General features: G+C 38.9%; 1 protein-coding gene across 9 annotated transcripts in view; it reads right to left on the bottom strand.

The window, feature by feature from the left end:
* Positions 1–12279, bottom strand: part of AGFG1 (ArfGAP with FG repeats 1) — a 35954-nt gene continuing 23675 nt past the window's right edge. The window contains exons 6-15 of one of the 9 annotated variants that reach the window (XM_040074232.2): positions 8739–8858; positions 8043–8114; positions 6868–7077; positions 5852–6032; positions 5148–5227; positions 4758–4850; positions 3362–3409; positions 1819–1977; positions 1120–1211; positions 1–750 (exon numbers count right to left, since the gene is read on the bottom strand). In XM_040074232.2, the coding sequence (XP_039930166.1) occupies positions 691–750; positions 1120–1211; positions 1819–1977; positions 3362–3409; positions 4758–4850; positions 5148–5227; positions 5852–6032; positions 6868–7077; positions 8043–8114; positions 8739–8858 (1115 nt within the window). In that variant the 3' untranslated portion in view covers positions 1–690. The remainder of the gene's footprint in view (positions 751–1119; positions 1212–1818; positions 1978–3361; positions 3410–4757; positions 4851–5147; positions 5228–5851; positions 6033–6867; positions 7078–8042; positions 8115–8738; positions 8859–12279) is intronic. The other 8 variants (XM_040074233.2, XM_040074234.2, XM_040074236.2 and 5 more) reach the window with 8 other exon arrangements.

The following is a 12279-nucleotide window of genomic DNA, read 5'->3' as shown; positions in this document are numbered from 1 at the left end:
AGTTTTTTTTCTAATATTTATTTTTTCACCTGCAAACTGTAGCAAAACATGATCAGCTTTATTATGCAGACAGGTATCCCTCTAACATTAGAGATTTAGGCATGTATAAATAGAAGAGCTCTTAGGAAAAGAAAACATTTTGAGAAATGAACAAACCTTCAATTTAACTTTGTGACTTCCGATACCAATGGTTAAAATGATGCAGCTCATTCATTCCAAGAGATACAACAGCACCTTAAAGTGGCTGATCTATTCCCCAGTAACATTTTTCACATGACAATGTGTTAAAGTTACAAATACTGATATGCACAAATAGCTATTTTCTAAGAAAAATATGTACAGTACTGCAGCATAATGAGTGTGGTATCTGCAATAACTTATTAGCCAATTTTAATACACATGATACCGCTACTTTTTACCTGCCACTTCACAGGTTCAAGGATGTTACCACAGCCCTCTGTTTTGCACGTTATTACCTGGTGGGAGGGTGGTTTTCTTGTTTTTTTGTGTTGGGTGTTTTTTTTCCTTTTTGAAGTTTTTTAAAGGTACACAATGCAGGCTTTTATTTTTACTTCTTAAAGACTTCTTTTGTGTTTAAAGCTAATATCAGTGAAACAAGACAACAGTGCAAGAGGCGCAGAGATGTTATGTGACCACATAAGAGTTCTTTTGGGTAAAGTGTCTATAAGGCTATAAGAAAGGATTGGTTGATGAGCTTCCTGTTGGAAATTGTCCTGTTGGTGCACCAGCCTGGGGGAAAAGGAACAAAGAAAAATAAGGCAAGTATTTAAGATTGTTTTCCCACACTGTAAATTACAAATGGAGAATATATTACAAAAAATAACCTGCTGGGGAATACTTCTGTTTCATATTGCCATCTGCTTTTTGTGGCTTCTCTGGAATTACACTACTGTGGGAACGTGTATGAAAGTACCTCTGCTTTGATCTGAGCATCCTTACAAATGGCCTATCATGAGAATAGTGAGCTGCAGTTAGGAGAATCACATGCTGCCTTCCCTTATTAAAATCAAGAAAACCCCCAAATCTTTGTGTATCTCTAAATTGTTACAGACTACTCTTCTCTGGATATACAGAAGTCATTGACATGCAACAACTCACCATAAAAGGGTTACTAGATACTCCAACAGCTGCAACTTGTCCAAAAGGAGTTACTACAGGCTTTGCTTGCCCAAATGTAGCAAAACCTGCTCCTTGGAAAGAAAAGTAAAAAAAAAAAGAATATTAGTAAACAATGTTCAAAGAGCTCTCTGCTGCAGCCCCCAGCGAGAATTAAGTGTAAGTTTGAGCTGTAGAATCAGCAGGACTGATCCTACTTAAACATGATCAGCAATGTAAGTATAAAACACTGTGGCTGAGCTTTTTGTTTGTTTTCAACTGTTCATAACTCATCAGTCTCCAATTTCTACATATGCACTTTTTTCAATGTTATGATATCATATAAATTCAGGAAGAAAACACTTTCCAATTTTCTCTTGCCTGTGTTCTATGAAGTTAGAGAATGTGTAATAATGTGTTGCAGACATTCCAAAACAGCCCTTCTTGCCTAAAATCCCTTTAGGCTGGGAACACTTAACATCTCAGTATGAGATTTTGGTAAAATTTCAGTTTGGTCATTACACAGTTGCATACAGCCAAGTCAGAAGGCTCAGCTACAGAGCCAAAACAGTGTGGGAACCCCTCATCAACATTACCATCAAGTTCATGTAGAAATAAATATCCACCCATTATTGCCAACTTATAGACCATTTTCTCCATGTTTCTGAGTTAGACAAGGTTATCTAAAACATGCAGACCTACCATTTGGCTGCTGAGCAAAAGCAGTCTGTTGAGGGAAAGCTGCCTGGGTTGGGAAGGTGGGCTGCTGGAAGTTGCCACTATAACTAGTAGGAAGACTGTAGGAGGCAGGAGTTCCAAATCCTGCTGGCATGCTCATGGATGCAGTACCAAATGTTGCTGCTGGTAGGCAAAAAATAACATACAATTATTTGTAAGAATTACCTTTTTTTTCATGAAACAAATTACTATATGCCACATTAAAAGTCTTCTAATGTTCTCTGTGACTGGACAAAAGTTTGGTTCAATTTCTACAGCCACTGAACTGATTTGTTCCCTTCGATCACCACCCACTGGGTGCATAATTTGCTATTACACTTAAAAAATGAATGGCATTATTTAACGTTGAGTAGATCCAGCACATTCAGATATATTTTCTGAAGAGGAAATTATTTTTTGTTCTCAGTATTATCATATATTTCCCCCATAGTTTTTCTGGTAGAAGTTTGTACACATAAGAAGCAAGCATGTTCAGGCAGCCTAAGCCCCGCTGTTTTTCTCCTTGAAAAGCAGGAAAGGATTTTCCTACTTCAAGCTACACTACATGAGGTTATAAATAAAAAAAAAAACCCAAACAAATCAAAGGGATACATGCATCCCCTTTTTTCATCCCATCTTGAATGTCTTTAAGGAAATTCTCACCATGCACATTATTTGCACAGAAAGTTCCTGTTGCAAACGCTTTTACTGTTGAGGTAGAACTTAAAACAAAAAGAGCCCAAAACTTTTCATCTGATTCTCTGCGGAACATTTCAAGTAATGAACACAGCTCATAAGCATTTCCCCATGCCTTCAGCAAACAAACAGAAGCACATTAGGTGCAAAAGTATAGCAACAAAACCATTATTCAGTCTTTTGGGAGTTATTCTTGAAAAGAGAAGTGTATAGGAAGATTTTTGGTACAAATACAGACACCAAGTATTCTATGCCAGTTAAACAGGACTTCTCCTTTGAAATGTTACAAGCTACATTTTATGCAAGCTCAACTGTTTAAAAAAGCTAATAAAATAAGTTTAATGGATAGAGCTTAATTATCAGTTAAAATATTTACCCCAAAAGTATTCAAGGGCAAGACATTATACAGACAAACTGTTGACAAGTGCACGCAAAACTAATGCACTAACACTGTTCTCAAGTTACAGTGAGCAGAGCAGCTACTCGACAGCAAACTTGGCTAAAACAGCAAACACAAGCACAACAAAATCAGCAGGGGACTTGGGATATCCCAAAAGGCATCAAAGTACTGTTGGCAGAAACTTCAACAGTCACTCATTAGCACTATATGGTGACCATGGAGGATATCAATAATGGTTTTGTTTCGGTTGCTCGACAGGATGTCTACGTATGCTCCTCTCTCCCTCTGCCCAGTTGCCAAATACCCACACCCACTCCATTTTTAAGAAGTCTTCCACAATTCTTCGTGCAGAGAACCAGATAGCTGTCAATAAGCTTTTACAAGCAAGAACAATTAGCCACAAGAAACTTGATACCAAATGTGGCCACCTACCAAAATGAGCCTGAGGAAATATGTGAGAGTGCATTGCTCCCGAGAGGCCTTATGGAAGCCACAAAGAGACCAGACAATGTCAAATCATTTATACACTCTTGAACAGTCATTTCTTAGTTATATATATAGAGAGAAATAGATACATATATATGTACCAAACAGTTCATCAATAGCATGACCAGCAATAGATTAGTATTAGAAAACCATCAAAAATAAGCTCTACAAAACAGATCTCCCATGTACTAAATAGCAAAGTCCATGCAGGAAGAACACATAAAAGGACAGGCCATAACTTTACACCTCACACTGCAAGGGGATGAACATTATCTTCACTTATAGACATTATCTCTGTCACCCAGTATAGAACATCAGGATGGCTGCCAAAGGCTTGGAAGTTCAGCAAGCCAGGACAGCTGTATAGAAGGTGGAAGGGTAGAGGTGCCATATTCAAAATTTATCTAAAGAGATTACAAATTCTTAATGATGATCCAAAATAGCCCACTTAGGAGTGGGATTAAAATACAGAAAAAAGGTATTTTGGGCATTAAATATCTGAACAAGTTTGCTGCATAGCAGCTCAAAAGGGACTGAAAAGAGAATTCATTTTGGCAAAGGACACAAATTCACCAAATCAAGTTTTTTAACTTGCCTACCTAAATCACTGAGCAAACCACAACTCAATGTCAAAATGCACACATCAGCAGATTTTAATCTGAAGTCCAGCTAACAGATAAAAGTGTCAAAATTTAGCAGTTGCTCTGGAGAGGAAAACCAGCATAACCTAGCAGCCATCTAAATCCAAGTTCATAGTTTTAAAGTACAAGTTTGTTTTCTTAAAAAGTGATTAAGTTTTGTCCATGGAATTATGATTCTACAGAAGCCTCCCATAGAAAATTAATATAAAAATGACTGTAAGGATTAAACATATGCTTTAAAAAGGAAACACTAATGGACTGAATAAGTGGACTGGTGAGGAGTTAACATCCCAAAAGCCTTGTCCTTACTGGTTCTGGCTCCAGCTCTTTGGTTTTGAGACCTTTCAACACTTCGAAATAATGAATTAAAAAGAAGGGCATTCAAGATACCTGATTTCAGGGGTACCTGCTATAAAGCATGCTCTAAAGCCAAGGTTATAGTCTTGGAAGGAACCCAGCTGGTGATACGTAGACTGCAAACAGGCAGAGCTCAAACAGATCATTTTGACATTTTTCACAGCCACCATTTGAAATCCTAGAATTGTACCTCAACACTGAGCAAACACACAGCATGTCAAATAGACTAGGGACAGATAATACAGAAAATCTTTAAGAAACAAATTATACAGATACAGGAAAAAAGAATCAATGCAGTTCTTTAAAGAAAGCTTCTCAGACACTCAATGTATTTTTTTCCTAACCTGTTGCTCCTCGGCTATTGGTCTGGAATGGATTTGTTGAAGGTGCCACTGGGGCAACAGGGGCAGCTACAAATGGATTTGTGGAAGGTGTTGCTGAAAAATTAAAGACATTTTATTAAGTACGCATTTCTCTAACAGCCAGCCTACACGACTCATATGAAATCTACACAGCTTTTAAACAAAGACACATAAATACCTAAAATTAGATGAAAAACCAGGAACTTATAAGAAGAGAAATTAAAAATATAGTTATTTTGACAGGAGTACTGTTTTGTTAGTAGTACCTTTATTAGTTTCAGTATTAGTGGTATCAAAGTAGAGCATTATCAAGTCAAAATTAGTAGATTGCTTGCTTACAGTCCTCAAAGGGTGTTAGTAACATTTCCCTACCTCCAAATGGAGCAGGCACGCTTGAAGATGCAGGCTGTGTCTGTGCAGTAGCAGCCACAGGTACTGTTCCAAAAGCATTGCTGGAAATAATTTATACAATTCATTCAGTGAACTCAGAATTGCTTGTTTAATAATTATATACAATTTACAGTTACTGCTGGCATGTAAAAGAGAGGGGATAAACACTTATGTGCAGCCTGCAGACTGCAACGTACCTCCCTGATGCCAGGGTCAGACATCTCACTAGTGCTGAGCAATGGAAAGTCATCTCTACCAAGAGCAGGGGAAGGAATACTGAGCTAAGGCCAACAACATTAAGGTTGCACCGCAGAGGCCTTAAAGGCAGTTGCAATACCAAGCACCTAACAGGCATTTGGTATTTGTTACTTCAGTGATCTAGAAAAGAAACGGGTTTTACATTAAAAATACCTGAGTTCTTTTTTCAGGGATGATCCTATGATTTTGAACATGCATGCAAGTACTCTGTAGAGCAAAGTGCTACCATCTAACAGGTTTAGCACGTCATGACTAGAAAGGTGCAGAGAACATTGTGCTGACAGTACTCCTAGAGTGTGCTATCCTCAGTACTGCCATTACTTAAAACAAGAGAGGTGGTTTCAGAAGTGCCTCTAAACTCATTCAGTGCTCCCCGTTTAGGTAAGAAGAGATTTGAGAAGCGCCTCCAGGCAGCGTGGGGCCCGTACCTGCTGACGTTACTGGTGGCAGTGTAGGCGTTGCTGGAGGTGGCCGTGGAGCTGAACACGCTGTCCAGCTCCGCCAGCGCCGCGTACTTGTCTGAAGATGCACTTGACTGGTTGGGGGCTGACAACGCAGGGCCCGCTGAGGACACTGCTGTGCTGAAGCCACTTCCCTGCTCACTCCCACCTAGAAAGACATAAAGCAGATTAAACATACTGAAAATGTTTCACTTTCTGTCCTGCTGACATTGAGAACTAAATGAAAGTTCATAGACGGCTGCAGACTTAAAAATTAAATACACACCGTGGCACAGAGTAGAAAGCGTTTAACAAGCCATTAGCTATTAGCAAAATGTCCTGGCTCTATAGGTACCCTGCAGCCCCAAAGAGCTTTAGTTTTCCTAGAAAAATAATCCCTTCATCTTCAACTAGCAAATGAACTGAACATCTAACCTCAAATAATCCATTTCAGAACAAACCTCTCAGTACAAATGAACATAAGTTTGAACATACCATTCAAGAACAACTATATTTGGGTGGTAGAATAACTAGCTTTTTCTCCTTTACTATCAACTAAATCCAAGCATCACTGCTACTATTTTATGAAAAACTAATGTTTTTTGTGGCAGAGAGGTAAGAAAGCTGCTCTGGCAGCTCTTTGCAACAACTGCAGCTCACCATTCCAGAGTATCCACTATAGGTTTTAGTACAAATATAAAATATATATTTGAATTTTTATATTTTTTCATTATTGCAGTAATGATTATTTAGATATTTTAATTTAGAATTATTCATCTTGATGGGAAAGAGGTTCCCAAAAAGCAGTCGTCTAATGACATCCTTTTGGAATGATGTCTTAAAACTTACATCTTGCACATTAAGGGTACATTGACACAAAATTCTACTGATAACTTAGAGAAGGGAAATTTTGAAATACAGTTACAGTACGTTGACAAGCACAGTCATCCTTGTGGTAACCATACACATACAGAATAACCATGGCAAACAATAAAGTTTAATACCTTGCCCTGCACTGAAGATATTATCTAAATTAGCAAGAGCTGCATATTTGTCAGCTGACTGAAGATTCAGTTTATTCACTGCAGCTTTACTGGCTGCAGTTGCTGTGGCGTTGCTCTGAGAAGCATTGAAGGATCCAAAATCAGCACTGGAGGATTTGGGGAAGTTATCAAAGTGAGCAAAATTAGCATTCACTGATCCAGCACTTCCACCTGTAACAAATTAAGTTAAACATGATCAATGCTCCAAAGTTAGAAAGTCTCTCCAACTCTAACTGATGGCACAATAACCCTCCCTTTGTGGTTCTGTGAGGTAGCGTGTTTGCCTTCCCCATCCTACACATTTAAGACTCTTTCCCATTTCCTTCAAAGTTTAGTGGGCCATCAGAAAAAAAATTGTAATATATTGCTTGGATTGCATATCAGGGATAAACACCCCAAACTTCAACACTTTAAATCACAGTCATAATTTGATCCTGAAAACTATATGCTATTTTTAGCTGTTAAAAGTAACTTCAATAATAAAAGCTTCCTAGAAAAAGATGTATTTGTCTTAATCTTTAATATTCAAAATACAGAAGCTTCATTTCCCTACCATATGTGGCTAACGAATAGCTACTATTTGCATTTACTTAGTGGTTCAATGTTTAGCCATTTCAGATGTCAACCATCATCCTAAGCTAAAAAAAGTGCCTGGAAGTCCACAAGTTGTATGATTTCATGCCCAGGTTTAGAGAGTTTGGTTTTCTGTTCTCAAGAGTTTTAGACTGCATCCAATCAGGAAAGAGGTTAGGGGGAAGATGCAACACAGCTCTTTTATAACAAATCTCCACTGACATCAGATAAACATAAATCAGTTTGAGAAATCTGATATGGCTCCACAGAACTGAATTTCAGATCAAGTATGACACCATGAGCTTCCACCTCTTCATTGTCCAGACAATTTAATCTAGGCAGGTCACATTCTTAAATTTAAATGAGTTGTTTCATTAAGTGTATCACATTTTATAACAGTTGGTTGATGATTCCACTCATACTACAGAACTTTCTAAAACAGAAACACGACTTTCTAAAAGCATAAGCAACAAGTTGAAACATATGCAACAGTAGGAATGGAAGTGCTACACTACAATGGCATAAAATGAAGCAAGCTGAGTTTTCCACTGCGTGGAACTTACTGTGTACAGCCTGGAGAGGAAAAGCTGAAGTAAATTCACCAAAACTGCAGCTAGATGAAAGCGTTCTGAACGCTGGACAGCCAGAAATTGTGTGGGGGTTAAAGTTAACATAAGAAGGGAAAAAGAAAATTTGAAAAAAAAGTTTAAAACAACACCACACTCAAAAGAAAAAAAAAAAAAGGAAAAGAAAGTCAGTCAGCCAAAGATCTAGACAAACAGCAAGTGTAAACTCAAGCAGAAGTTCTAAAGCATGATCAAATTAAAGGAAAGCAAAATAAATCTTAGCAATAGGCTCTACACGTGAAGTCAAACATACTGAAGCATGTGCATATGCTATACATATGCATAGACACACACTTGTTTGGTACTGTGACATCCTTTTGGATCTACTGAAGTACTTCTCTTAGAAGACAGAGTCAATTCAATACTTATTAAAAGTTGAGTATTATTTTCATAGTTATTTCAGGTGTAGAGCTAACAAACACAGTGCCATAAATCAGACTTCTGAGTAGCATTAGGGGGAAAAAAAAAATCAACACCAAACACAAGGAATTCATTTTGAGTTTCCCCAGAGCTTCAGATGGCTTGATCGCATTAAAGCAGGCAGATGCAAGAAAAGCTCAACTTCGGTACCTTCCAACATAAAGGTAAGGATTATTTCAATTAAGTATTAATCAAAAGTGCTAGGAGTTCTACCTGTATTTTGGGGCTGAAAAGGAGACTGACTTGCTGTGGGGAAACCTCCAAAATTACTCGAGCCACTAGACTGTCCAAATGCATCAAAGTTTGCAAAACCTGCATTGGCAGAGTTCTGCGCTGTAAATCGCAAAGGAACAAAACATGTTAATGGATATGGGAAATAAACACAAAAACAGATGTATTAACTGAACTCATGGTCATGAAAGCCTCCAAGGGTTATGTCCTATCATGTACCACTTATGACATGAAGAAAATTACATGTTATTCTACAACTGAAAGTTGTCTTTGAATAAGCTTTCACAAATCACCTTCACAGAGCTGTACCAGTTAATGCTACTTCTGTCCTTCTCACACAAGCTGTTACTCACAACTGCATGACCTGATGGAATCCACTTCAGCTTAACCCTCAGTGTTTGCAGTGCTGGCTGCTCAGGAAAAAACGGCCATGAAGTACAGAATACCTAGTTTCCAAAACTAGAACTTGCGGGCTAACTGAACATTTCTTTGTGAATAAAAATTAGAAGGTATTCTTGTAACATACTGGCAATTCAAATCCCTCATACACCAAATGCTACTTCCTCAGGTGAATTTTGGTTGGCAAAACTTGAATAGTTTTGGCTAGGTTTATAAATTCATTTAACTGGAAAATTCAGTCCTTAAAAAACTAAACCAGAGTACAGAAATATGGATGATCAATACCAATGGCAAGAAGAGAGCATTCATAGAGTGTATCCACAAAATAAAATCCAAGGAAATTTCAAATAGAATTTCAGCTTTTGCCTTCCTTTCGTGCCATACTATAGGAGTAAACAGAAGTTAACACTAATCTAGTTTTGATCAGCTGGACATTCAAGCATCTATAGATTCAACAGGAATTGCATGCCTAACTGGTAAGCTCCACAGAAGCCCTAAAACTGTTATAAGCAAGAAAGGAAAAACTGTTTTTAATCAAATGCAAACCAAACTTTTTTATAAAGATAACTTGAGTTACTATCTAAAGAAAGCTCACAAAACACCTTTGGAATAACAGATGGCAATACATTATATCTTTAGGTTAGAATTAGTTTATGTTGGAGAAATTTTGCAGATTAAGTATATACAGAGAGAATAAATTATGCTGATTGCTGAAGTATTGTAACTTAAGTCTGATAGTGCTAATTAAAAGCTGTATTATTTCACTTTATTTCTATTCAAAAGCATCTGTACTACAGATTTATAAACAAAAAGGACATTTTAATACTAACTACTGTACTCCACAATGCTGCTAATATAAATGGAAGTGCCTGCATTTTCCTTCCCAGAGTACACTGGGAGAGAGGGCGAGGTTTGCTGGACTCGATACCACGTTTAATAAACCGTGTGCAGAAGCATTTGGTTACAGAGCATGGTTCTGGCAGCAAGGAGCAGCCAGGGTGGTCCCTGTGAGGAGAGAACAGGAGCTGCCCCCATTGCTGCACAGCTCCAGGACTGCCCCACCACTGCCCAAAGCTAAGCCCTGGGGCACTGTGATAAAAAAGGTTAAAAACCAGTGTGCAGGCAGCTGTGGCAGAGAGGAGTGAGGAAAATGCAAGAGAAAACACTGCAGACACCAAGGTCAGCTAAGAGATAGGGAAGGACATGCTCCAGGCCCATGGAGAAGACCACGGTAAGGAAGGCTGTCCCCCTGCAGCCCACGAAGGACCACAGTGTAACACATCCACACTGCAGCCTGTGGAGGAGCCACACCAGAGCAGGCAGGGAGGGCATGAGGAGGCTGGGGCTCATGGAAAGCTGCTGCTGGAGCAGGCTCCTGGCAGGAGCTGTGGCTAATGGAGAGGAGGCCCCACTGGAGCAGGATTTCTGTCAGGAGCTGTGACCCTGCCTGAGGGACAACACCTCATGGAAAGAACCCATGCTGGAGCAGTTCTGGAAGAACTGACACCCATGGAAAAGGCTCATGTTCCAAGAAGTTTGAGAAGGACCATATCCCACTGCAGGGGAGGGACCCCACAATGGAGCAGCATGAGGAGGAAGTGACAGAGATGAAATCTTATGACCTAACTGCAATGTCCACTCTCCAGCCCCCTCACGAGGAGGAGCTGAAATGGTCAGGAGTGAAATTATGCCTCACAAGAAGAGATGAAAGTGTGTTTGGCATTATTTTTCTACTACCCTACTCTATTATTAAGCGCCAATAAACTAAGTCTGATTTGCCCAGTTACTTTCTCTTGACTCAGCAGTTTTTGTCTTCTCCCCCAACCCTGCTGATGGGAGAGTGAACACACAGCCCTATGGGCACCTGGAACCAGGCAAAGTCAACCCACCACAGCACGAGAGTCAGCAAGGAGAAAAAAAAATACCAAAGTGAAAGCAAGGTCTTGGGAAAAGTTATTTTCACCTCGTAAGTGTGCAAAAAATTGGCACAAACAGACAAAAAATTACTTCTATTGTATCCTCTGTATTGTTTCAATGATGTTTCAAAAGTGTTTCAGCATTTTACAGATTCCAAAGCCCAAAGTTTAAGTTGTTTTGACTTTTAATCCAGTAGCTTTTTCATAGGAATAGAGTAAGAATTTACTTTAAAAATGAAAGTGATACTTTCATCCTAATGCATCAGTTGGGCAGACAAGAGACTGATGCTTAGTTGACCAAAGAGGATTAAGTACATGTACGTAAATGTCACTCCTAGAATAAGGGCAAGAATATTCATTTTAACCACTCACACAAACAGAAAACTATGTCAAGAATCTTAAATGAAATATCTTTTGGGTCCAAATTAAAAACTGGAGTATATTACATTAAAAACCACTTCATTTTACTGCATCAACTGACACACAAAGGATGACTTCCAAGTGAGCCCATGTTCAAACAGTATTGCTGTAAAGCCTCTTCAGCAGAGTGTTCTGAGAGTGATCTTGGTTTATTTTATGCAGTAAAGTTTCAGCCTTTGTAAATGAGGCACGAAGGTAAAGAGCAGGTAAGACTAGTACTCTCCTGCACCTGGACAATATACAGATTGCCAATTCCAAAGTTCAGTTCTCCACACAAAAACCCAAGAACAATCCTAAGTAAGTTCAGGAAGTGCAGGGGGTTGCAGATTGCCATGGATTTACAGCTGCTCTTGACACTGCAGACCAACGAGGCAGTACAAAAGCCAGCTGGCTACAGCCAGGGATGACAACACCAGTCATGGCAATGCCAGCAGCTCCTATAATCTCTGCAGTTTCATCTGTGAGTTTGCACTACCTGGTGTGCAATAAAGGCATGAAACACTGCAAAACAGGAAAAACTAAAATAAAATCCACATTTATCTGAAGTAAAAAAACCCCAAACCTCTTTACAAAATAACTCTCATACTATTTTGCTTGTTCTAGAAAAAGCCCCTTCTCCCATGCTATCTGTGATAGAGTTGTGCTGTGTCACTACACCTTTGCAAAATCTTTTGTGCAGGTCATCTGTGCCGTTAGTTTATGAGAAATCTACACGCCAAAAATTTTGATCCTTGCTGCTATTACCAATCCATAAACTACAGATAAATCAGTCATGTACCATCTTCAAA

The sequence above is a fragment of the Hirundo rustica genome, chromosome 10, assembly GCF_015227805.2.
Source record: "Hirundo rustica isolate bHirRus1 chromosome 10, bHirRus1.pri.v3, whole genome shotgun sequence".
In the NCBI taxonomy this organism is placed as follows: domain Eukaryota; kingdom Metazoa; phylum Chordata; class Aves; order Passeriformes; family Hirundinidae; genus Hirundo; species Hirundo rustica.
The sequence above is the reverse complement of the archived record's forward strand: the minus strand, read 5'-3'. Positions and strand labels throughout refer to the sequence as shown.